The sequence below is a fragment of the Mauremys mutica genome, chromosome 15 (assembly GCF_020497125.1).
Source record: "Mauremys mutica isolate MM-2020 ecotype Southern chromosome 15, ASM2049712v1, whole genome shotgun sequence".
Lineage (NCBI taxonomy): Eukaryota > Metazoa > Chordata > Testudines > Geoemydidae > Mauremys > Mauremys mutica.
This window is the reverse complement of record NC_059086.1, coordinates 36,916,244-36,939,501: the sequence shown is the minus strand read 5'-3', so window position 1 is coordinate 36,939,501 and position 23,258 is coordinate 36,916,244. Positions and strand designations below refer to the sequence as shown.

The following is a 23,258-nucleotide window of genomic DNA, read 5'->3' as shown; positions in this document are numbered from 1 at the left end:
CCTACCATAAGAACGGCCAAACTGGGTCAGATCAAAGGTCCATCCAACCCAGTGTCCTGTCTGCCCACAGTGGCCAATGCCAGGTGCCCCAGAGGCAGTGAACCTAACAGGTGATGATCAAGTGATCTCTCTCCTGCCGTCCATCTCCATCCTCTGACAGACAGAGGCTGGGGACACCATTCCTTACCCAGCCTGGCTATTAGCCATCGATGGACTTAACCTCCGTGAATTTATCCAGTTCTCTTTTAAACCCCGTCATAGTCCCGGCCTTCACAACCTCCTCAGGTAAGGAGTTCCACACGCTGCCTGTGCGCTGCGTGAAGACGAACTTCCTTTCGTTTGTTTTAAACCTGCTGCTCATTCATTTCATTGGGTGGCCCCTAGTTCTTGTATTATGGGAACCAGTAAATAACTTTTCCTTCTTCACTTTCTCCACATCATCACCCCGTCATATCCCCCCTTCGTCTCCTCTTTTCCAAGCTGAAGAGTCCCAGCCTCTTTCATCTCTCCTCATATGGGACCTGTTCCAAACCCCGAATCGTTTTAGTTGCCCTTCTCTGAACCTTTTCTAGTGCCAGTAGATCTTTTTGGAGGTGAGGAGACCACCTCTGTACACAGTATTCGAGATGTGGGCGTACCATGGATTTCTATAAGGGCAATAAGATATTCTCCATCTTATTCTCTATCCCCTTTTTAATGATTCCGAACATCCTGTTTGCTTTTTTGACGGCCGCTGCACACTGCGTGGACGTCTTCAGAGAACTATCCACGATGACTCCAAGATCTCTTTCCTGATTCGTTGTAGCTAAATTAGCCCCCATCATGTTGTATGTACAGTTGGGGTTATTTTTCCAATGTGCATCACTTTACATTTATCCACATTAAATTTCATTTGCCATTTTGTTGCCCAATCACTTAGTTTTGTGGGATCTTTTTGAAGTTCTTCACAATCTGCTTTGGTCTTAACTATCTTGAGCAGTTTAGTATCATCTGCAAACTTTGCCACCTCACTGTTTACCCCTTTCTCCAGATCATTTATGAATAAATTGACTAGGATTGGTCCTAGGACTGACCCTTGGGGAACACCACTAGTTACCCCTCTCCATTCTGAGAATTTACCATTAATTCCTACCCTTTGTTCCCTGTCCTTTAACCAGATCTCAATCCATGAAAGGACCTTCCCTCTTATCCCATAACAACTTAATTTACGTAAGAGCCTTTGGTGAGGGACCTTGTCAAAGGCTTTCTGGAAATCTAAGTACACTATGTCCACCGGATCCCCCTTGTCCACATGTTTGTTGACCCCTTCAAAGAACTCTAATAGATTAGTAAGACACGATTTCCCTTTACAGAAACCATGTTGACTTTTGCTCAACAGTTTATGTTTTCCTGTGTGTCTGACAATTTTATTCTTTACTATTGTTTCGACTAATTTGCCCGGTACCGACGTTAGACTTACCGGTCTGTAATTGCCGGGATCACCCCTAGAGCCCTTTTTAAATATTGGCGTTACATTAGCTAACTTCCAGTCATTGGGTACCGAAGCCGATTTAAAGGACAGGTTACAAACCTTAGTTAATAGTTCCGCAACTTCACATTTGAGTTCTTTCAGAACTCTTGGGTGAATGCCATCTGGTCCCGGTGACTTGTTAATGTTACGTTTATCAATTAATTCCAAAACCTCCTCTAGTGACACTTCAACCTGTGACAGTTCCTCAGATTTGTCACCTACAAAAGCCGGCTCAGGTTTGGGAATCTCCCGAACATCCTCAGCCGAGAGGACTGTGCTCCCTGCCAAGGCACCCTGTGCACCCCAACCCGCCCCTGCACACCTCACCCCACACCCTGCAACTCCCTTCCTCCATCACGGCAGGCCCGTCTTCCTCCCCCCTCCCTCGCATCTTGGCGCCCCACCCCAGAGGGGACTGGCCTCCCACTAGCAGTGCAGGGTCCCCTCGATCTGGGGGCAGGAGAGACATAGACACGCCAGGCGCTTTAATATTAAAATACACTGAACATTCTTTATAAAAAAAAAATCACTCGCCCCCCCCCACCACCCAGAACAAAAGTGGGGGGGTCTCTCTCGGCTGGCCCCCCCCAGCCTGGGCAGGCCCAGAGATTTTGTGGGGCGGATTCCTCCAGTGACCCCGACTCCCGCTGAGAATTCGGGGAGGGCTGGCTCAGTTTCCTGCCCTTCCCCCCAGACAGGTACCCTCCCCCCACGCCACGGCTGTGCTCTGAACCCTCCCCACAAGGCGGATTCTGGGGAGGAAAGGGGGAGGGGCCAGCCTTGTGACACCCCCTCCGAGCCCCCCCGTGGCCGTGGCCGGGGGCTGCTAGTCCAGGAGCTCGAACATCTCGTCCTGTCCCGCGATGCTCTCCTGCCGGGGTGGGGAGAGAGATTAGCCCCTGTGATGGGGGGGGGGTTATTGCCCCCACCAAAAAACCAACCCACCCCAGGCTCATGCAGCCCCTGCCCTGCAGACTATGAGCCCATGGGTCAGCCCCAGCCTGCCTCCGAGCCCCAGTCAGCACCACATTCCTGCTCGGGCCCCCCCCGCCCCCCCCGGCTCCCCAACACCATACACAGAGCCCCCCCCCGGGGTCTTTCACACATCACCCATTCCCCCACGGGCACAGCTCCCCCCAGTCCACCCTGTACCCAGCCCCCCGGCACACCCTGACCCCAGCCCCCTGGTACACCCAGCCCCCCACCCCCCCTTCCCAGCCCCCCACCCCAGCCCCCCGGCACACCCTGACCCCAGCCCCCCACCCCCCCTTCCCAGCCCCCCAGGACACATTGACCACAGCCCCCCAACCCCCTTCCCTCCAGACCCCCCTTCCCAGCCCCCCAGCCCCCTTCCCTCCAGCCCCCCCGTACCCAGCCCCCCGGCACACACTGACCCCAACCCCCACCCCCCTTCCCCCCAGGCCCCCGACCCCAGCCCCCCCCGTACCCAGCCCCCCAGCGCCCCCGTACCCAGCCGCCCTGCTGCTGCAGCCAGGGCACGAACATGTCCATGTACTGCAGGCTGTAGCCCATCAGCGTCTGCACCGGGTGGCTGTTGATTCCTGCCACCTTCCGCGTCAGCTCCATGGTCAGGGCCAGCCGGGTGAGCTGGGGGCTGGAGCTGCCCGGGTCGGCCCGTGCGGTGTAGGCCTCGGCCAGCCGGGAGAAGCTGCGGTACGACAGGCGGGACAGGGAACCGCGGAGCAGCGGGTCGGCCTCGATCTGTGGGGGAGAGCCCAGGGCTGGGGTAGCAGGGGCTGCGGGTCGGGAGTGAGGGGCACCGGCAGGGCTGGGCTGGCAGGGGCTGCGGGTCGGGAGTGAGGGGCACCGGCAGGGCTGGGCTGGCAGGGGCTGCGGGTCGGGAGTGAGGGGCACCGGCAGGGCTGGGCTGGCAGGGGCTGCGGGTCGGGAGTGAGGGGCACCGGCAGGGCTGGGCTGGCAGGGGCTGCGGGTCGGGAGTGAGGGGCACCGGCAGGGCTGGGCTGGCAGGGGCTGCGGGTCGGGAGTGAGGGGCACCGGCAGGGCTGGGCTGGCAGGGGCTGCGGGTCGGGAGTGAGGGGCACCGGCAGGGCTGGGCTGGCAGGGGCTGCGGGTCGGGAGTGAGGGGCACCGGCAGGGCTGGGCTGGCAGGGGCTGCGGGTCGGGAGTGAGGGGCACCGGCAGGGCTGGGCTGGCAGGGGCTGCGGGTCGGGAGTGAGGGGCACCGGCAGGGCTGGGCTGGCAGGGGCTGCGGGTCGGGAGTGAGGGGCACCGGCAGGGCTGGGCTGGCAGGGGCTGCGGGTCGGGAGTGAGGGGCACCGGCAGGGCTGGGCTGGCAGGGGCTGCGGGTCGGGAGTGAGGGGCACCGGCAGGGCTGGGCTGGCAGGGGCTGCGGGTCGGGAGTGAGGGGCACCGGCAGGGCTGGGCTGGCAGGGGCTGCGGGTCGGGAGTGAGGGGCACCGGCAGGGCTGGGCTGGCAGGGGTTGCGGGTCGGGAGTGAGGGGCACTGGGTCGGTACCTCTTCATTGATGACCCCGGCTTGCTCCTCCAGCAGGGCCACCAGTCTCTGTATCACCTGCTCCTTGTGCGTCTCGCTGGCCGGCTCCGGCGGGACTGGGGGAGAGAGACAGGCCTGTGACCCAGAGCTGCCCCCGGGGGGCGGGGGGGAGGACCAAGGCCCCCTGCTCACCTGGGGGCCCGGGGCCCAGCTCGGGGCTGAGGGGCCCGGCCATGACCCCAGGGGACCGGACCCCACCGGGGCTGCCTGGGCTGCTCCGCTGCCGCTTCACCAGCCGGTCCAGCTTGCGAGCCACGCGGGCGTAGAACTCGGGGTCCTCGGCCGCCCGGCCTGGGGAGAGAGCTGGGGTCAGAGCAGGGGAGGGGGGAACCCGGACGCCTGGGTTCCATCCCCAGCAATGGGAGGGGTGTGGGGGCTAGTGGTTAGAGCAAGGGGGGGCTGGGATCCCGGACTCCTGGGTTCTCTCCCTGGCTCTGGGAGGGGAGTGGGGGTCTAGTGGTTAGAACAGAGGGGTGGGGCTGGGAGCCAGGACTCCTGGGTTCCATCCCCAGCAATGGGAGGGGTGTGGGGGCTACTGGTTAGAGCAAGGGGGGGCTGGGAGCCCGGACTCCTGGGTTCTCTCCCTGGCTCTGCGAGGGGAGTGGGGGCTGGTGGTTAGAGCAGGGGGGGCTGGGAGCCCGGACTCCTGGGTTCCATCCCCAGCAATGGGAGGGGAATGGAGGCTAGTGGTTAGAACAGGGGGGTGGGGCTGGGAGCCCGGACTCTTGGGTTCTCTCTTACCCAGAGGCAGGGGGTCCGGCTGTGCGGTCAGGGTGTCCGTGCAGTAGCAGGGGGTGACTGGCAGGGAGTTGGGGGGTGCGGAGGGAGGAGGTGGGGGCTCTGTCTCCTCCCGGGGGGGGCCCTTCCTCCGCAGCACGCCCTTGAAGGAAAACCCCCGGCCGTGCTTGGGGCGCCCCTCCCCCCCTTCCTTCGGCCCTACGCGGGGCTCTGCCCCGGGGGGGTCCCGGCGGGGGCTGGTCCGTCGCTGCAGCAGCCGCTTCATGCTGGTCTTAAAGCCGTGCTTGCGTTCCTCCACCCGGCTGATCTCCTCGTGCAGGGGGGTCCAGGCCCCCCCTGGGGCGGGCGCCCCCCCCTGCGCCACGGGGCGCCTGCAGGGAGAGTCGGGGGGCAGGGAGCTCTTCCCCAGAATGAGTCTCCTGCCCCCCCCAGCACGTCCCCCCTCCCCCGGTATAGCCCCTCTCCCCTGCCTCCCCACTCCGGCACGTCCCCCCCCCGTGCACGTCCCCCCCCCGTGCACGTCCCCCGTCCCCCTGTCCCCCCACCCTGTATATCCCCCCTCCCCCGTTCCCCCCCTTTCCCGCATATCCCCCCCCTGCACCCAGCCACCCCCATCCCCATCTCCCCTCCTGCATATCCCACCCCCCCAACCTGCAGACCCCCCCCATCCCCTGGGCATCCACGGGCAACCCCTCCCTCCTTCCTCCCCATCTCTCCCCTCGCCCATGTGCCCCCTTCCCCAGCTAACACCCCCCCGCACATTGCCCCCCCGGGGGGGGCTCCATGAGCTCTGCCCCCCCTTCCCTGCATGCGCCCTGGGGGGGAGCCCCGCCCCCCTTACCTGTGCGCGTAGCAGTGGGGGTCATGGTAGCTGCCCCCCACGTGCCCCAGGGGGGGCCGCTGGCCCAGCGCCCCCCGCAGAAAAGCCTCCAGCACGAGCCGGGTCTCGTCCTGCAGCCGGCGGCGCTGCTCGGGGGGGGCCGCCATGGCCCTGCCTGCGGGGGTAAGGGGGGGGGGTCAGACACGGGGCGAGGGGGGAATCTCTGCCCAGCCCCCCCCCCCCCCGACACAAGCTGTGCACAAGCCCTGCCCGGCCGCGAGGTGGGGGGGGCTGGGTGCCGCGGGGGGGGGACGCGCCGGGCTCCAGCTGCGACTCGCAGAGCCCAAGTTCAAGGCCACCCCGGATCGCACCTGTCCCGGGGGGGGGGCAGGATCTAGGCGGGGGGGGCGATCAGGGAGGGAGAACGTGTCACTCAACCCCCCCCCCCCGCTGCTCCCCCTCCGACCCCCCCGCCCCGCCTCTCTCAACTTTCCGAGGTGCGGGGGGGGGCGCCCGAAACTTTCTGAGCACCAGGAAACCGAGCAGGCCCCGCCCCTTGCGGGGAGGCGGAGCTTAGACGAGGGGGCGGGGCCCCATAAGTCACGCCCCCTGGCGGGTCGATTGGGCGCAGGACGCGGCGGCCGCGCGAGATGCAAATGAGAAGAAGAAGGGGGTGGGGCCTTGTTTATTTGCATATATAGAAATCAATAAGCTCCACCCCTTTCCACGCCCGGGGCTCTTTGGTCCCCCTGAGAGGAGCCCAGCCGGGGAGCGAACCCAGGAGTCCTGGGCTGGGCAGTGGGGGATCAGGCTGGGCAGTGGGGGGCCGGGGGATCAGCCAGTGGGGGGCTGGGCTGGGCTGGGCAGTGGGGGGCAGGCCAGGCAGTGGGGGGCCAGGCAGTGGGGGGCAGGCCAGGCAGTGGGGTGCCAGGCAGTGGGGGATCAGGCAGTGGGGGGCTGGGCTGGGCAGTGGGGGGCAGGCCAGGCAGTGGGGGGCTCGGCTGTGGGGGGCTGGGCTGGGCAGTGGGGAGCCAGGCCAGGCAGTGGGGGGCCGGGCAGTGGGGGATCAGGCAGTGGGGGGCCAGGCAGTGGGGGATCAGGCTGGGCAGTGGGGGGCCGGGCAGTGGGGGATCAGCCAGTGGGGGGCCGGGCTGGGCAGTGGGGAGCCAGGCCAGGCAGTGGGGGGCTGGGCTGTGGGGAGCTGGGAAGAGGGGGGCTGGGCTGGGCAGTGGGGAGCCAGGCCAGGCAGTGGGGGGCGAGGCAGTGGGGGGCCGGGCAGTGGGGGATCAGGCAGTGGGGGGCTGGGCTGTGGGGAGCTGGTCGGCAGCAGAGCGACTCGCGTTTCCACGTCCGTGTGTCCGTCCTGCCCCGGGCCTGGGAGGCGACTGGCGGGGGAGGGGGGTGTTGAGGAGGAGCTGGCACCGGGCGAGGCAGATGCTGCTTCACACGCGTGACTGTGTGTGTAACACACGTGCCCAGCCGTGGGAGCAGCCGCTGGGCGCCCCAGGCCCAGGCCCCTGTCACACGCCCCCGACCCCGTCTGCAGCCTGTGCCCCCCCCCACGGGCGTGGCTGATAATAGTGCATGGAGCCCTCGTGCGACACCCGCTCAGCGCACCATGGCGCACGGCTGCTGCGGGCACAGAGCAAGACCAGGCCTCGCAGCCCGGCTGGGCTCCGGCTGCCTGGTTCACATCACCCAGAGTCAGGCGCATCCCGGAGCCCGGCGAGGGGACCCCGTACGCCCAGCCCCCCGCGCCCCACCTGAGGGGTCCCCGTACGCCCAGCCCCACCCCAGCCCCACCCCAGCCGGGTCCCCGTACGCCCAGCCCCACCCCAGGGGGGACCCCGTACGCCCAGCCCCCCGCGCCCCACCCCAGGGGGGTCCCCGTACGCCCAGCCCCCCGCGCCCCACCTGAGGGGTCCCCGTACGCCCAGCCCCCCCAGCCCCACCCCAGGGGGGTCCCCGTACGCCCAGCCCCACCCCAGCCGGGTCCCCGTACGCCCAGCCCCCCCAGCCCCACCCCAGGGGGGTCCCCGTACGCCCAGCCCCACCCCAGGGGGGTCCCCGTACGCCCAGCCCCCCCAGCCCCTCCCCAGAGGCGGCTGCATCTCCTGGATGGCTCCTGCCGAGGGGGGCCGTGGAGGCCTGGGGGGATCCTGCCCCTCCCGGCCCCAGAGCTCATGAGCTGAACTCCAGCCGCCCCACAATCCGCTGGGGGGGGAGGGGGGACCCCCAGGAATAGCGGGGCCGTGGGGGGGGGGCTGCGCCCGCCCCCGGGGCACGGACACAAATTGTAACAAAGTTTGGGGGTCACGTGACGGGCGGGGAGTCATGTGACCTGGAGGGGCGGATTTCATTTCTCTGAGCCGCTTCCTTGTGCGGAGGGTGCCAGGCAGGTACGGGGGGGCCCATTCCCTGCCCCCCAACCCAGCCCCCCTAGAGGGGACAGGCCCCGCCCCCATTCCCTGCCCCCCAACCCAGCCCCCCCCGAGGGGACAGGCCCCGCCCCCATTTCCTGCCCCCCAACCCAGCCCCCCCCAGGGGACAGGCCCCGCCCCCATTCCCTGCCCCCCAACCCAGCCCCCCTAGAGGGGACAGGCCCCGCCCCCATTCCCTGCCCCCCCCACTCAGCCCCCCCCAGGGACAGGCCCCGCCCCCATTTCCTGCCCCCCAACCCAGCCCCCCCCCCGAGGGGACAGGCCCCGCCCCCATTCCCTGCCCCCCAACCCAGCCCCCCTAGAGGGGACAGGCCCTGCCCCCATTCCCTACCCCCCCAACCCAGCCCCCCCAGAGGGGACAGGCCCCACCCCCATTCCCTGCCCCCCAAACCCAGCCCCCCCCAGGGGACAGGCCCCAGGCCCCATTCTCTGCCCCCCAACCCAGCCCTGCCCTGCGTGGGAGCCCTCCCCAGAGGGGACAGGCCCCACCCCCATGTGCCCCCCTCTCTCCCCTAGGCGGCGCCGCTCCGGCGATGGGGACCCCGAAGCCGCTGATCGTGCCGTGGCTGCGGAAGAAGCTGGACGACGGGTGCTACCCGGGGGTCAGGTGGCTGGACCAGGGGCGCACCCAGTTCCGGGTGCCCTGGAAACACGGGCTGCGGCAGGACGCCTCCACCGAGGACTTCCAGCTATTCCGGGTAACCCCCCCCCCTGTCCCAGCCCCTCTGCACCCCCAGATACGGGGCGGAGGGTGGCAGGATGATTCCTCGAAATCTCCCGTCTTTGCCGGTGACGGGGGGGGACCGCTCCTGACTCCCCCAAGGGGCCGGGTTTAGACCCCTGATAGCGGATTCCCCACGTCCAGTAGCAGGGAGTTCCCCAGGCTGGTGCCCTGTGGTGGCCCCCACCCCCGCCCCGCCAGGACCCTTCCCCCTCCCTGAATGGCTCCCCGGTCGGGCGCTGGGCTGGGGGGGCTGCGGGCTCGGATACCAGTCACTTCGCAGCCCTCGTGCCCTCCTTGGCGGGGGGGGGGTGGAAAAGTGAGCTCTGGGGGACGCCCATCATCCCCCAGCCCACAGCCTCCTCTAGGCCTCTCCAGCTGCCAGCTACCTACCTCTCTTCTCCCCCCCGATCCCCCAGGACTGGGCCATTGACAGCGGCAGCTACCGGCCAGACCACGATGCCCCCGCGCCCTCCGTCTGGAAACGCAACTTCCGCTCCGCCCTGAACCGGAAACCGGGGATCCAGGTGCTTCGGGATCACAGCTCAGACGCCGCCGACCCCCACAAGGTCTATGAGATCCTGCCCGAGGGAGCCCGGGCAGGTGAGCGGCTGGATGGGGGAGCCCGGGGCTGGGCGAGCAGGGGGCTGCGGGTCGGGAGTGAGGGGCACCGGCAGGGCTGGGGGGGCTGCGGGTCGGGAGTGAGGGGCACCGGCAGGGCTGGGGGGGCTGCGGGTCGGGAGTGAGGGGCACCGGCAGGGCTGGGGGGGCTGCGGGTCGGGAGTGAGGGGCACCGGTGGGGCTGTGCCCAAATCGTGGCTCTGTCCCCCCCCCCCCCAGGTGCGGACGAGGCCCCCAGTGCTGCCGGGGGGGGCAGCGAGGCTGACGGGAGCAGCCAGCTCCTGGACAGGTCGGGGGGCGGCTTCTCCTCCAGCCAGGTCAGTGCTCGCGGGGGGGGGGCGCCGGAGCACAGAGCGGCCGGGGTCAGGGCTTGGGGAGGGGGCAGCCCATCCCGGCTGCAGGGGGTAGGGAGGGGAATGGTGGGTACTGGGGGGGCCCCTCCCCTTAGTGACTCCCCAAATTCTGCCCCCCCCAGGACGAGGAGCTGGACGACATTCTGAATTCACTGGCCCTCTCCAGCCCCGACGAGGGTGAGTGCCCCCGGGGGAGGGGCAGGGCCGGAGGCCGGGGTGATGGGCACCAGCTCTGAGCGAACAGGCCCTGGCCCAGGTCCGGCCACACCAGGCTTTGCATGGAACCCAGGAGTCCTGGCTCCTCCCCACTCCCCTCCCAGCGCCAGGGAGAGAACCCAGGAGTCCTGGCTCCCAGCTCCCCCCCCACACCGCTCTAACCACCAGACCCCACTCCCCTCCCAGAGCCAGGGAGAGAACCCAGGAGTCCGGGCTCCCAGCCCCCTTCCCCCTTTAACTATTTGACTTTCTGTTCCAGATGCTCCCGGCCCAGCACAAGCACCAGGTGCCTCGTATGCCACTGACACAGCAACAGGTGCGTAAATCCCCATCTGTGCCCCCCCAGCCTGCTGGTGCCCCTCACTCCCGACCCGCAGCCCCTGCCAGCCGAGCCCTGCCCCCCCCAGCCTGCCGGTGCCCCTCACTCCCGACCCGCAGCCCCTGCCAGCCGAGCCCTGCCCCCCCCAGCCTGCCGGTGCCCCTCACTCCCGACCCGCAGCCCCTGCCAGCCGAGCCCTGCCCCCCCCAGCCTGCCGGTGCCCCTCACTCCCGACCCGCAGCCCCTGCTAGCCCAGCCCCGCCGGTGCCCCTCACTCCCGACCCGCAGCCCCCTGCCAGCCGAGCCCTGCCCCCCCCCAGCCCTGCCGGTGCCCCTCACTCCCGACCCGCAGCCCCTGCCAGCCGAGCCCTGCCCCCCCCAGCCTGCCGGTGCCCCTCACTCCCGACCCGCAGCCCCTGCCAGCCGAGCCCTGCCCCCCCCAGCCCTGCCGGTGCCCCTCACTCCCGACCCGCAGCCCCTGCCAGCCCAGCCCTGCCCCCCCCCGCCCTGCCGGTGCCCCTCACTCCCGACCCGCAGCCCCTGCCAGCCGAGCCCTGCCCCCCCCCAGCCTTGCCGGTGCCCCTCACTCCCGACCCGCAGCCCCTGCTCGCCCAGCCCTGCCCTGCCCTGGGCCCCGTCCCTCACCGGTGCTCTTTCTCCCCCTAGGGGGCGCCCTCTTGCCGGGGTTCGGGGATTTCCCTCCCCTGGAGCCGGCCCCCAGCTCCCTGGAGCAGCTGCTGGGGTCCAACGTGCTGAGTGAGTGACCTGGCGCCCTCCGCTGGCCACTGCTGGGGCTGCAGGGGTGGGGGATGGTCAGGACCCCTCCTCCGCCCTGTGTAGCACCCACATCTCTGGGGCAAGGGGGGCGGCAGGAGCAGTGAGGGTGGGTCTGTGTCAGGGGGGTGGCTGTGGCTGTTACTAGTGTATCAGGGGGTACTGGGAGCTGTGGGGGTTTATGGGGCTGCTGGGGGCTCTGGCTGTTATGGGGGATCAGGGTGGCATGGGGGGCTCTGGCTGCTACGGGGGGATCAGGAGGGCATTGGGGGCTCTGGTTGTTACGGGGGTATCGGGGGCATTGGGGGGCTGCTGGGGGCTCTGGTTGTTACGGGGGGATTGGGGGGTTGCTGGGGGGCTCTGGCTGTTCTGGGGGATCAGGGTGGCATGGGGGGCTCTGGCTGCTACGGGGGGATCAGGAGGGCACTGGGGGGCTGCTGGGGGCTCTGGTTGTTACGGGGGTATCGGGGGCATTGGGGGGCTGCTGGGGGCTCTGGTTGTTATGGGGGGATTGGGGGGTTGCTGGGGGGCTCTGGCTGTTATGGGGGATCAGGGTGGCATGGGGGGCTCTGGCTGCTACGGGGGGATCAGGAGGGCATTGGGGGGCTGCTGGGGGCTCTGGTTGTTACAAGGGGGATCAGGGGGGCAGTGGGGGGCTGCTGGGGGCTCTGGTTGTTACGGGGGATCGGGGGTTGCTGGGGGCTCTGGCTGTTATGGGGGATCAGGGTGGCATTGGGGGGCTGCTGGGGGCTCTGGTTGTTACAGGGGGATCAGGGGGCTGCTGGGGCGCTCTGGCTGCTACGGGGGATCAGGAGGGCATTGGGGGGCTGCTGGGGGCTCTGGCTGTTACGGGGGGATCAGGGGGGCATTGGGGAGCTGCTGGGGGCTCTGGTTGTTACAGGGGGATTGGGGGGTTGCTCCGGGGGCTCTGGCTGTTACTGGGGGCTGTCGTCTCCCCCTTCACTCTCTCTCTCCCCGCAGACACGTTTTTCGAGGTGCGGGTCTATTACCGGGGGCACCTCGTGCTGCAGACGCTGGTCCCCAACCCGCAGGGCTTCCGGCTGGTGCCCCCCAGCGCCGGGCCCAGCCCGTGCCCCGAGCTGGCGGACGTGGCGCTGCCCGAGCCGGGGGTGCTGCGGGACGGGGTGCAGGCCTCGTACACGGCCCGGCTGCTGCAGGGGCTGGGGGCCGGGGTGCTGCTGCGGGTGGAGGGACCTGCCCTCTGCGCCACCCGCCTGGGGCGCCTCCACGCCTACTGGGGGCGCACGGAGACCCCCGAGCCGGGGGCCGAAGGCGGGGAGCTGTCCAAGGAGGGGTGCACCCCCGTCTACGACCTGCCGCGCTTCGTCAGAGGTACGGGGGAGAGGGAGCCCCCCGAGGGGTGCGGTGGGGGGGCCCGGTGGGGACCCTTGCCCCCCCACCTGGCTGATGCTCCCCCTTTTGCCCCCAGAGCTCATCCGCTTCATGGAGGGGCAGGGCAGCTCCCCCACCTACGAGCTGTGGCTCTGCCTGGGGGAGGCCTGGCCGGACATGGGGCGCTCCTGGAAAAAGAAACTCATCATGGTGCAGGTAAGAATCCGGCCCCCTCCCCCGGGCCTGCTGGGGGATTCCCTCCTGTCCCCCCCCCCCCCAACAAATCCCGCAAACACCAACCCTCCCCCCCCCCCCCAGGTGGTGCCCACGGCCCTGCAGACCCTGCACCAGCTGAGCCAGGCCGGGGGGGCCTCGTCGCTGCGGGCGGAGGAGCCGGACCTGCGCATCTCGGACTCGCTGGGGGAGGCTGGGCTGCTGGGGGCCCTGCGGGGCTGGGAGGAGCGGATGGAGACCCAGCCCTACGGCTAGCCGGCCGCTCGCGCTCCCCCACCCAGCCGAACCCCGGCGTCCGGGACAGAGCCCCGGGCTTCACCCACCTTGTCTGTGCCCTCAGGCCGCTGGGGGTGGGGCGGCCTGGTTCTCGGGGCCCGCAAGGAGCAGGTCCATCCCAGACAGGTGTCTCCCCGGCCTCCTCCTGGGCACCTCCCTCGCCCCTAGGCCGCTTTTCCTCTCACCCGGCCGTGCCCGAGGGTGACGCCGGCGCCTCTTGTCCTGCCCTCCGGGGCAGCGAGAACCAGGGGCCCCCCGCTGGCGTTTCTGGGGCGGCCTTTCAAGCCGCTTCTCCGAACGTCGCAGCCGCGGGGCCCGGACTTGGACGCGGGACCCCAGCCGAGGCCTCACCGGAGCCGCGCGGAACGATGGCACCCCCGGGGGGGATTCCTGCGCCCGACCATGAACCAGCCTGCGCCCCGTGGCTTCAACTTCTGCCGGGTTTTGTCTGTCGAAATAACACCCTGGAATCATGCCGCTTTCACGGATTTTGGTCATTTATTTCAAAATACCGGTCGGCGCGTCCGTCCGTGACAATACAGACCCCCCCCCCCAAAGAAAAGGGACTCGGGGACTGGGGTTCTGACAGATCGATTCCTTACTCAGCAGATTAATACAGAAATGGGAGTAGATTCGTTTCAACCACGCGGCAGAGCCGTCGTTCCCGCCGCACCAAGGCTGGGGGAGTCGGGGGAGCGGAGGGAGCCTTCGAGTGAACCTGGAGGGTTGTGGGGGGAAAAAATATGGAACAGGGTTTTGGGGGAGGCTCCCCTGTGCAGACCATGGCTGACCCCTAGGCTCTCCCATCCACTCAGGCACATCTGCCCCCAATCCTGTGTCCCTGCAGCCCCCCATCCCCGTGGCCCTGGAGCCCCCCTCCCATTCAGCCCAATGCTGTCACCCCAGCAGCCCCATGTGCCCCGCGCCCGGCGTGAACATGGTGCAGGATCCCCCAGGTGCCTCCCGGGACTTGCCGGCTGTGCCGCTGGTAACACAGCCGTAAGAGCATCGTGGTGCTGACTCACGCTGAGGCTGGGATCTGCCCCAGCTCCCTCTCCGCAGGGCCGCTGCCAAGCCCCTCACCCCCCGTTCTGCACTGGTGCAGCAGGGTCTCTGCCCTCCGTGCAGCACCTGACACACGTCTCCGCTGAATTTCGTGTGGTCGCCTAGAGCCCAGTTCTCCCATTTCTCAGGATCCCGCTGAATCTTCGCTCTGTCCTCCGAGGGGTTCGCAACCTCCCAGCTTCGTGTCATCAGCAGACTGGAGCCGCCGGCTCTCGATCCCCACAGGCAGGTCGTTACCGGTCCCTGACGAGCCCCACCCGGGGCCTGCCTCCATGGTTCCCTTTGCGCTTGGTTAACCAATTCCGCAGCCCGCACCTCTCCAGCTGCCTTAGCAGACTGTGACGTCCAGGGACGCGACGTCCGCCGCCAAACCGGTTCCTGCGCCGGGGAGGAAATCCAGCGGCGTGGGCAGGGTCGGGTCCTGGGGACTCCACGCTGGCTGCCGGCGACCAGCCCCTGCTCCTCCAGGGGGTCGCAGACGAGCTTTGCCCAGGGACCGAAGTCTGGCTGGCTGGGCTGGGGTTCACCGCGCCGGCCCTGCTCCGGGCTGCCCCGTGAGCCGCGTTTGCCGTTCTCGCTCCGAGGTTCTTCCGGCCCCGAGACTTGAATTCCTCCCGATTGGGCAGAAGATCGCGGCCGACTCGCCCCGAGCTGCGTCCCGTCCCCTTTAGCGCCCGGGGTAACGGCGCCAGGACGCCGGGAGCGAAGCCGCCTTCCCGTTCCCAGCTCGGCTCCCCCTCCCCCCCACGTCCATGGGGCCTTCCTTGGGGACATGCCCCCCCTCCATTTATCCGGGGACCGCTCCGGGGTGGGGCACGGTCCTAGGGGGCCCCTACATGGGATGTGGCCCCTCTGCTCCAGGAAAGGGTGGGGGACGGCCCCCAACCCTGCCCCCTAGTGCCAGCCCCCCAGAGCTGCTATCACACGCGTCCCCCGCCCCAAGAAGACGATCCAGAGCCAAGTGGCTAACGCAGTTTATGAAGAGACAGAAAGGAAGATACAGAGATGGGGGGCAGAGAGATGGGGGGCACCAGCTGTGGGGGGGCATCTCAACCCAGAGAGCTGCTCCCCCCAGGGCAGCTGGGGGTCGGGGGGGCTGGATGAGAGATTCCCTGGGGGGCTGGAATCCAAATAAAAACATGCTAACATGAGTGACGTAGGGGAAGTCGGGGGGAGGGTAGCCCGCGAACAGGCCCCCCCCAGCCAGGCTCACCCCCCCGCCCCCCCCTATGTACAGAGTAAAACTGTTCCTGTTTAAAACCATTCAGAGTCTGGGGAGCTGGAGGGAGGCCAGGAGCGCCCCCCTCCCTTTGCATCAGGGGGTCCGAGTCAGCTAGAGACGCAGATGGGGGGTGGGCCCCCCGCCGGGCTCAGAGGGGGGGCAGGGGTAGCGAGGCCTTCTCCAGCCCCCCCCGGTCCTTGGGGCCCCCCGGCTCCTCCTCCATGCGGCGGCCGTGTTTCCGGAAGTACTTGTAGCGCTGCACGTAGGCCCGCACCAGGTTGTTCACCTTCACCGGGTTGATCTCCCCGCTCTTGCTGTGGCAGATCTGGGGGGAGATGGAATGGGAGTCAGGGAGGGGGGGGGGCACCCAGCCGCCGCCCCCCAGCCCCGCCGGTGCCCCGCAGCCCCACCTTGTGCACCGCTTTGCGCAGGATGTCCTTGTACTCCTCCTTGGTGATCTCCTTCTTCTGGTAGTACGGCTTGATGGCCAGTTTCACCTCCTCCACCGCCCGCTCCTGCGTGTGCAGCTTCTTCAGGTACTGGGGGGGGAGCAGGGGTCAGCACACCGGGGAGGGGGCCCCCCAGCTCACAGCCTGGGACAGACCCCACCATACCTGCCAAGCTCACCCCCCCAGTGCATTGTGGGTCACCCCCCAGCTCACAACCCCCCCAGTGCATTGTGGGTCACGCCCCAGCTCGCAACCCAGGACAGACCCCACACCACACCTGCCAAGCTCCCCCCCCAGTGCATTGTGGGTCACAGCCCGGGACAGACCCACCACCACTGCCAAGCTCCCCCCCCCCAGTGCATTGTGGGTCACAGCCCGGGACAGACCCACCACACCTGCCAAGCTCCCCATCCCCCCAGTGCATTGTGGGTCACAGCCCGGGACAGACCCACCACACCTGCCAAGCTCCCCCCCCAGTGCATTGTGGGTCACCTCCCAGCCTTGCCCCCCCCGCCACTAACCTTATCGGTGTCCCCGCGCCCGTCGGAGCTGGTGCTCCCGTCCCGCTTGCCCAGGTCGCTGCCAGAGCCGGTGCCAAAGAGCATCCCGCTGCCAGCGCCCGCCGAGGCCGGGCCGAGGGTGCCAGGCAGCCCGGTGGGCGTCGGGGGGGTGGAGCTGCAGCCCCCCAGGGGCAGGGAGCCGTGCAGCAGGTAGGGGGCGGCCGTGTGGGCGGGAGGTGGCGCGGGGGCCTGGGAGCCCGCTAGGGACGTGGAGGGTTTGGTGTGACTCAGGATCTAGGGGGAGAGAAGGTGATTAGTCTCAGGCGGGGGCCCCAGCGCTGATGCGCGGCCCCTCTGGGGTGGGGCGCGGGGGCTGGGTACATGGGGACCCCTCGCCCAATGTGGAGACGCGGCCCCTTCGGGGCGGGGCAGGGTAGAGGGGGGGTCGGGAGCAGACAATCACCCATGTGGGGCTTCAGCCAGGACACCAGGGTTCCCCGGCCAACTCTGGGTTCAGTGCGACAACTGGTGTCATGACATGGCCAGGGAGAGCTCCCCCTACTGCCCTGCCCCACTCCCTGCAGCACAGCGCCCCCTAGTGCTGCACGGGGACACCGGCCCAGAGCTCCCCCTACTGCCCTGCCCCACTCCCTGCAGCACAGCGCCCCCTAGTGCTGCACGGGGACACCGGCCCAGAGCTCCCCCTACTGCCCTGCCCCACTCCCTGCAGCACAGCGCCCCCTAGCGCCACATGGGGACACCAGCCCAGAGCTCCCCCTACTGAGCCCCACTCCCTGCAGCACAGCGCCCCCTAGCGCCACATGGGGACACCAGCCCAGAGCTCCCCCTACTGAGCCCCACTCCCTGCAGCACAGCGCCCCCTAGCGCCACATGGGGACACCAGCCCAGAGCTCCCCCTACTGCCCTGCAGCACAGCGCCCCCTAGTGCTGCACGGGGACACCGGCCCAGCCCCGCAGCCGGGCAGAGCTCTCCCTACTGCCCTGCCCCGCACCCTGCAGCACAGCGCCCCCTAGTGCCGCACGGGGACACCGGCCCAGAGCTCCCCCTACTGCCCTGCCCCACTCCCTGCAGCACAGCGCCCCCTAGCGCCACATGGGGACACCAGCCCAGAGCTCCCCCTACTGCCCTGCAGCACAGCGCCCCCTAGTGCCGCACGGGGACACCGGCCCAGAGCTCCCCCTACTGCCCTGCAGCACAGCGCCCCCTAGCGACACCAGCCCAGAGCTCCCCCTACTGCCCTGCAGCACAGCGCCCCCTAGTGCCGCACGGGGACACCGGCCCAGAGCTCCCCCTACTGCCCTGCAGCACAGCGCCCCCTAGCGCCGCACAGGGACACCAGGCCCAGCCCCACTGACCTGGGAGAGCTCCCCGTACTGAGCCCCGCTCCCTGCAGCACAGCGCCCCCTAGCGCCGCACGGGGACACCGGCCCAGCCCCGCGGCCGGGCAGAGCGCCCCCTACCTGGTTGGTGGCCTGGATGAGTTCATGGGCCTTGGCCCGGCTCGCCAGGTTGGCTTCCTCCATCTTGAAGAGCAGGGCGGTCACTGGGTGAGAGACGGGGGGGGTCAGAGCTGGGGTGGCCCTCACCCCACTGCTTCCCCCATGACCTCCCCAGCATTGGCAGATCCAGCCCCCATGCCCTGCCTCCCCCAGCCTGGTCTGGAGCTGCCCCTCTGCCCCCCGGCCAGCCCCCCCCAGCGCACCCCCCTCCCCGTCACCTACGTGCCAGGACGCCGCTCGTGGTGCAGTCCACGCCCCCCTGCAAGTTCCAGGCCATGGGGGCCGGGGGCGGGGGCAGGGCGCGGGCGGGCTCCTCCTTGGGCTCGGAGAGGCTGTCGGCCTGGGGCTCGCCCGCCGGCGCCCTCTGCTGCTCGCCAGGCGCGGGCACGGCCGCCTCCTCGGGCAGGAAGGAGACGTCGGGCGTCTTGCAGCTGCTGTCCACCGTCTGCGAGTCGGGGGTCAGTTCCTGCTCGGCCGGGGCGGGCGGCGGCTTGGGCGGGGGGCTGAGTGGGGAGCCGGCGCCCCCCGGCGGCTCGGGGGCAGGGGCGGGCGGGCTCCCGGCCCCCTGGCTGCAGCTGTCGGCCTTCGACTTCTTCAGCCCCGTCTTGGCTTTCAGCTTCTTCTTCTTCTTGGCCTCCGAGGGCGCCTTGGCCTTGGCCCCCGGCCCCTTGGCCTTCCTCAGCCCCGCCTTGGCCTTCAGCCCTTTCGGCTTCTTGGCCTTGGCGCCCGGCTCCTTGGCCGGCTCCGCCTTGGCCTCGGCCCCGGGCCCCTTCTCCTCCGGCTTGAGGAAGGGCGAGCGGCTCTCCTTGTCCCGGCTGAACTTGATGCCGATGGAGCCGCCTTCCTTGCCGGAGACCGTGGTGCTGCTGACGCCCTCGCGGATCAGCACCGCCACCTTGGACTGCAGCTTGACCTTGCGGCCCGAGCCGCCTGCCTTGCCGCTGTCCTTGTGCCCGGCCTTGGCTCTCCGGGGGGGCTTCTCCCGCTCCGGCCGCGCCTTCTCCTTCTCCGCCTCGGGCGCCGACCGGCCCGGCGCCTCCTTGAACCTCTTCTTGGACTTCTCGCGGGGCGCGGGGCGCTCCTCCGGGTACCCCCGCTTCCGCTCCTTCTCCTTGGGCGGCTTGGCCTCCTCCTCCGGCCGCTCCTTGCGGGGCGGCCCCCCTTCGCCCTTGCCGCCCAGGTGCCGGGGCCCCTCGGCGGGCTCGCGGTCCGAGAAGCAGCCCTCGAAGCTCAGCCCCTCTGAGTCATAGAGCACCTCCCGCTTGGCCGGCTCCGGGGAGCCGTCCTGCCGGCTGACCGTGATGGTCCTCTTGATGGTGAAGAGGTCGGTGTCGTTGAGGTCCTGGATGGAGGGCGGCACGACGGTGCGGGCGTCCCGGCGACGCTCCTCCGCCTTGGGCTCCTCCAGGACGTGCACCTCGCGCTGCTTGTCGCGGGGCGGCCGCTTCTCCCGGGAACGGGAGCGCTGCTGCTTCTTCTTCTTCTTGCCGCCGCCGCCGTCCCGGTGCTTCTCCTTGTGCCGCGCCCGGCTCCCTGAGCGCGAGCGCCGGCCCCGCCGCCTCTCCCGTGACCGCCGGCGCCGCTCCGAGCCCATGGCCGACAGGCTGGTGCTGAGGGAGGGTGACCAGGAGCGGGAGCCACGCCGGCGGGACCGGGAGCGGGAGCCGCGCCGGCGGGACCGGGAGCGCCGGCGTTCCTTGGACTTCGAGCGCGACTTGGATTTCTTCTTGGGGGGCCAGGGGCCAGCGCGGGGCTCCTTGGCCTTGGGGGGCCGGCGCTCGCGCGACCGCTTGGCCTTCTTGCGGGAGCCGGAGCTGGAGCCCGAGTGCTTGGGCGAGTCATGGCGGTACCGCTCGCGGCGCTGCGTCAGGATCTTGCGCCGCAGGTCGGCGGCCGCCTTCCACCGGGGCTCGGGCTGGCTCTCGCCGAAGTCCCCCTCCTCGTCCGAGTCGGCGTGGAGAGACAGGAAGTCATCGCCCTCCGCCACCCGCAGGGGGCGCGGCTCGGCCGGCCGGCACCGGCTGCGGAAGAGCCGGATGGGGCTGTAGCGTTCGTCCTCCGGCTGCACGATCTCGCCTTCCTCGATCTCCGAGTCGGCGCCGGCCCAGTCCAGAGAGGGGCGCCGCCCACCCCGGTGCCGGCCCGCCTTGGGGCCCTTCTCCCCCCGGGCCGGAGCCTTGGGGTTTCCAGCCGTCACCACCTCCAGCGACACCTTCCCCTCCAGCTTGGGGTTGGCCTCTGCCTCCGAGCGGCTCTTGCTGGCAAGGTCCACCACGAAGACGCGGCGCCGCGGCTCCGGGGGCGGCTCGGGAGCCCCGTCCGACTGCTCCGAGGCGATCTCCTCCTCGGGCAGGGTGGAGTCGGCCCCGGCCGCCGGCTCCTTTTCAGGGCGCCGGCCACCGGCCACGGGGCCCTCGCTGGGCTCCGCCTCGTCCCGCCCCTTCTCCGAGCCGGGGAAGTCCTGGCTCAAGCTGTTCTCGTCGTAAATGCCGGCCAGGGTCTCCGAGATGCGGCTGATGCTGTGGGACATGTCGGGCCGGGGGGCGGCCGCGTCGTCCTCCTCCTCCTCCTCCTCCTCGTCCTCCTCCTCGTCGGGGGAGGGGCTGCTGCGGGAGGAGCTGGGGTTGGAGCCGGTGGGGTCGAAGGGGTCGTACTTCTGGTCCTGCTGTTTGCCGGGCGAGGCCGCGTAGCCGAAGTCCCCGCCCGGGTTGTCCTCGTCCGTCGGGTGGAAGGGATCATAAATATCCGGGTCTGGCGAGCGCAGGGGGCCGAGGTTGCTGTCCCCGCCCCCGGGGGGCGCCGCCTGCTGGGAGGAGGAGGACGACGACGAGGAGGAGCAGGAGGAGGAGGAGCTGGAGCTGGAATCGGCCTTTTCCAGGGCGCTGGCGGGGGGCGGCTGGGAGCGCTGGGCCTCCGGGTCCCTGCCTGCCGGGGCCTGGGGCCGCTGCTGCCCGTTGGAGACCCCCGTGCCGGTGCCCAGGGCCACAGCCCAGCGGCCGGGGACGCGCCGAGTCCTGCCCGTGCCGGGGAGCGGGGCTGCGCCCCCACGAGTCCGGGGAGGCCACTTAAGGTCCAGGGGGCCGGAAGGCGGGTCCAGGGCGACGGGGAGGCTGCCGGCTCCTCTCCAGCGCGGAGCCGAGGGGCTGGGCAGGGAGACTGCAGGGAAATGCAAAGAGGAGGGATGGGGGTTGCAATGGGCCTGGCCTGGTACCCCCCACCCCACCCCCACCATCTCGCATGCTCCCCCCACCCTGGGGCTAGATTGGGGCAAGTGCCCCTCAGAGGGGACAGGCCCCGTACCCCATTCCCCGCCCCCGGAGTCAGCCAGTCCCTGCCCTGGGGCCGGATGGGAGCTGGCGCCCCCTAGTGGGGACAGGCCCCTGCCCCATTCCCTGCCCCCTGAGCCAGCCAGTCCCTGCCCTGGGGCCGGATGGGAGCCAGTGCCCCCCGGAGGGGACAGGCCCCTGCCCCATTCCCTGTCCCCTGAGCCAGCCAGTCCCTGCCCTGGGCCGGATGGGAGCCAGCGCCCCCTAGTGGGGACAGGCCCCGTACCCCACTCCCTGCCCCCTGAGCCAGCCAGTCCCTGCCCTGGGCCGGATGGGAGCCAGCGCCCCCTAGTGGGGACAGGTCCCGTACCCCATTCCCCGCCCCCTGAGCCAGCCAGTCCCTGCCCTGGGGCCGGATGGGAGCCAGCGCCCCCTAGTGGGGACAGGTCCCGTACCCCATTCCCTGCTTCCCTGAGCCAGCCAGTCCCTGCCCTGGGCCGGATGGGAGCCAGCGCCCCCTAGTGGGGACAGGCCCCGTACCCCACTCCCAGCCCCCGGAGCCAGCCAGTCCCTGCCCAGGGCCGGATGGGAGCCAGCGCCCCCTAGTGGGGACAGGTCCCGTACCCCATTCCCCGCCCCCTGAGCCAGCCAGTCCCTGCCCCAGGGCCGGATGGGAGCCGGCGCCCCCTAGTGGGGACAGGTCCCGTACCCCATTCCCCGCCCCCTGAGCCAGCCAGTCCCTGCCCCAGGGCCGGATGGGAGCCAGCGCCCCCTAGTGGGGACAGGTCCCGTACCCCATTCCCCGCCCCCTGAGCCAGCCAGTCCCTGCCCTGGGGCCGGATGGGAGCCAGCGCCCCCTAGTGGGGACAGGTCCCGGGCCCCATTCCCTGCCCCCTGAGCCAGCCAGTCCCTGCCCTGGGGCCGGATGGGAGCCAGCGCGACAGGCCCCGTGGCCCGTCCTCCCCACCCCCGGCCCTACCTGATTTGTGCACCCTCCAGGGCCGCTCTCTCCTGAAGATGCCGGACGCGGCAGCCACGTCCCCCAGCCGAACCTCGGCCACCAGCTCCACCTCGTCCGGCTCCGCGTCCCCGCTGCCAGGAGGACGACAGGATGGTCAGAGCTGGAGCAGGGATTTGGGCTGGGGGGGGAACCCCGGGGGGACGCGACTGGGCCTCTGCTGAGACCAGCAAGTTCATGTGATCCACAACCCTCCCCATTCAGGTCACACGCCAGAGAGAGAGAGACCTCGGCCCCCCACCCCTTACCCAACCCCGAGCCCCCCACTCCCCTCCCAGAGCCAGGGATGGAACCCAGGAGTCCGGGATCCCAGCTCCCCTGCTGTGACCCCACTCCTCAGGTGTCCCCCCCAGCTGGGGTGCACGGGATCTGCCCTTACCAGACGCCCGGGGGCCCCAGGAGCCCGTCGTCTCCTAGGAGGAGCCGGGTCTGCATGGAGGCGGCACACGACCTCTGCAGGAACTGCAGGGCCCCCGTCAGGCCGGAGAACAGGCCCAGGGCCTCGGGGACCTGGGGAGAAGACGACAGGTTGGGCAGGGCCAGCGGGGGGCCGCCCCCTCTCCACCACCACAGCCCCCAGGTTTGCCCCTTTGCAGCTGCTTCCAGGCCACAGCTCCCAGCATGCACAGCACCTCACCACTGGGATGGGAAAGAGCAGTGCATGCTGGGACTCGGATACGCCCCCGCGCCCAGCAGAAGAAGCGGTGCATGCTGGGACCTGGATCCACTCATGGAGCTGAAGGAGCAGTGCATGCTGGGACCCGTCTCCACACACACAGAGCTGAGGGAGCAGTGCATGCTGGGTGCATGGAGCTGAGGGAGCAGTGCATGCTGGGTGCATGGAGCTGAGGGAGCAGTGCATGCTGAGACCCAGAACCACACGCATGGAGCTGAGGGGGCAGTGCATGCTGGGACCCAGAACCACACGCATGGAGCTGAGGGGGCAGTGCATGCTGGGACCCGGATCCATGCATATGAAGCTGAGGGAGCAGTGCATGCTGGGTACATGGATGCACATGCATGGAGCTGAGGGGGCAGTGCATGCTGGGTGCATGGAGCTGAGGGGGCAGTGCATGCTAGGTGCATGGAGCTGAGGGGGCAGTGCATGCTGGGTGCATGGAGCTGAGGGGGCAGTGCATGCTGGGACCTGGATCCATGCACATGGAGCTGGAGGGAGCCCTGAATGCCAGGTGCATGGAGCTGAGGCAGCAGTGCATGCTGGGACCCGGATCCGCACACATGGAGCTGAGGGAGCAGTGCATGCTGGGACCCGGATTCGCAGGCGTGGAGCTGAGGGAGCAGTGC

The 23,258-nt window shown here is 69.3% G+C and overlaps 3 protein-coding genes across 3 annotated transcripts; 1 reads left to right on the top strand and 2 right to left on the bottom strand.

The window, feature by feature from the left end:
- Positions 1-2,049: 2,049 nt before the first annotated feature.
- BCL2L12 (BCL2 like 12) lies at positions 2,050-6,019 on the bottom strand. The gene is made up of 6 exons (XM_044988876.1): positions 5,626-6,019; positions 4,788-5,155; positions 4,179-4,337; positions 4,008-4,102; positions 2,981-3,232; positions 2,050-2,381 (listed from the first exon to the last, which is right to left on the bottom strand). Exons 1-6 carry the CDS (start codon positions 5,769-5,771, stop codon positions 2,337-2,339), a joined length of 1,065 nt encoding a protein of 354 aa, XP_044844811.1. The 5' UTR covers positions 5,772-6,019; the 3' UTR covers positions 2,050-2,336.
- A 1,904-nt stretch (positions 6,020-7,923) lies between these two features.
- LOC123349904 (interferon regulatory factor 3-like) lies at positions 7,924-13,396 on the top strand. The gene is made up of 10 exons (XM_044988179.1): positions 7,924-8,003; positions 8,562-8,743; positions 9,186-9,369; positions 9,607-9,704; positions 9,863-9,917; positions 10,216-10,272; positions 10,942-11,031; positions 12,031-12,402; positions 12,500-12,618; positions 12,721-13,396. Exons 2-10 carry the CDS (start codon positions 8,579-8,581, stop codon positions 12,889-12,891), a joined length of 1,311 nt encoding a protein of 436 aa, XP_044844114.1. The 5' UTR covers positions 7,924-8,003; positions 8,562-8,578; the 3' UTR covers positions 12,892-13,396.
- Positions 13,058-22,423, bottom strand: LOC123349903 (splicing factor, arginine/serine-rich 19-like). The gene is made up of 7 exons (XM_044988178.1): positions 22,333-22,423; positions 21,915-22,027; positions 17,892-20,825; positions 17,631-17,713; positions 16,170-16,442; positions 15,610-15,738; positions 13,058-15,524 (listed from the first exon to the last, which is right to left on the bottom strand). The coding sequence occupies exons 1-7, from the start codon at positions 22,386-22,388 to the stop codon at positions 15,348-15,350; spliced, it is 3,765 nt and encodes a 1,254-aa protein (XP_044844113.1). The 5' UTR covers positions 22,389-22,423; the 3' UTR covers positions 13,058-15,347.
- Positions 22,424-23,258: the final 835 nt, after the last annotated feature.

What these genes read in the sequence shown, in the direction of transcription:
- LOC123349903 (XM_044988178.1), bottom strand. Translation starts at nt 22,388, where the DNA reads ATGCAGACCCGGCTCCTCCTAGGAGACGACGGGCTCCTGGGGCCCCCG. An exon ending in CTGGAGGGTGCACAAATCAG is followed by an intron (nt 20,826 to 21,914) that starts GTAGGGCCGGGG and finishes ATTTCCCTGCAG; the next exon opens with TCTCCCTGCCCAGCCCCTCG. An exon ending in TCATCCAGGCCACCAACCAG is followed by an intron (nt 16,443 to 17,630) that starts GTAGGGGGCGCT and finishes CTCTCCCCCTAG; the next exon opens with ATCCTGAGTCACACCAAACC.
- BCL2L12 (XM_044988876.1), bottom strand. Translation starts at nt 5,771, where the DNA reads ATGGCGGCCCCCCCCGAGCAGCGCCGCCGGCTGCAGGACGAGACCCGG. An exon ending in GCCGGACCCCCTGCCTCTGG is followed by an intron (nt 4,338 to 4,787) that starts GTAAGAGAGAAC and finishes CTCTCTCCCCAG; the next exon opens with GCCGGGCGGCCGAGGACCCC. An exon ending in CCGGGGTCATCAATGAAGAG is followed by an intron (nt 3,233 to 4,007) that starts GTACCGACCCAG and finishes TCTCCCCCACAG; the next exon opens with ATCGAGGCCGACCCGCTGCT.
- LOC123349904 (XM_044988179.1), top strand. Translation starts at nt 8,579, where the DNA reads ATGGGGACCCCGAAGCCGCTGATCGTGCCGTGGCTGCGGAAGAAGCTG. An exon ending in GCTGGGGTCCAACGTGCTGA is followed by an intron (nt 11,032 to 12,030) that starts GTGAGTGACCTG and finishes CTCTCCCCGCAG; the next exon opens with ACACGTTTTTCGAGGTGCGG. An exon ending in AGAAACTCATCATGGTGCAG is followed by an intron (nt 12,619 to 12,720) that starts GTAAGAATCCGG and finishes CCCCCCCCCCAG; the next exon opens with GTGGTGCCCACGGCCCTGCA.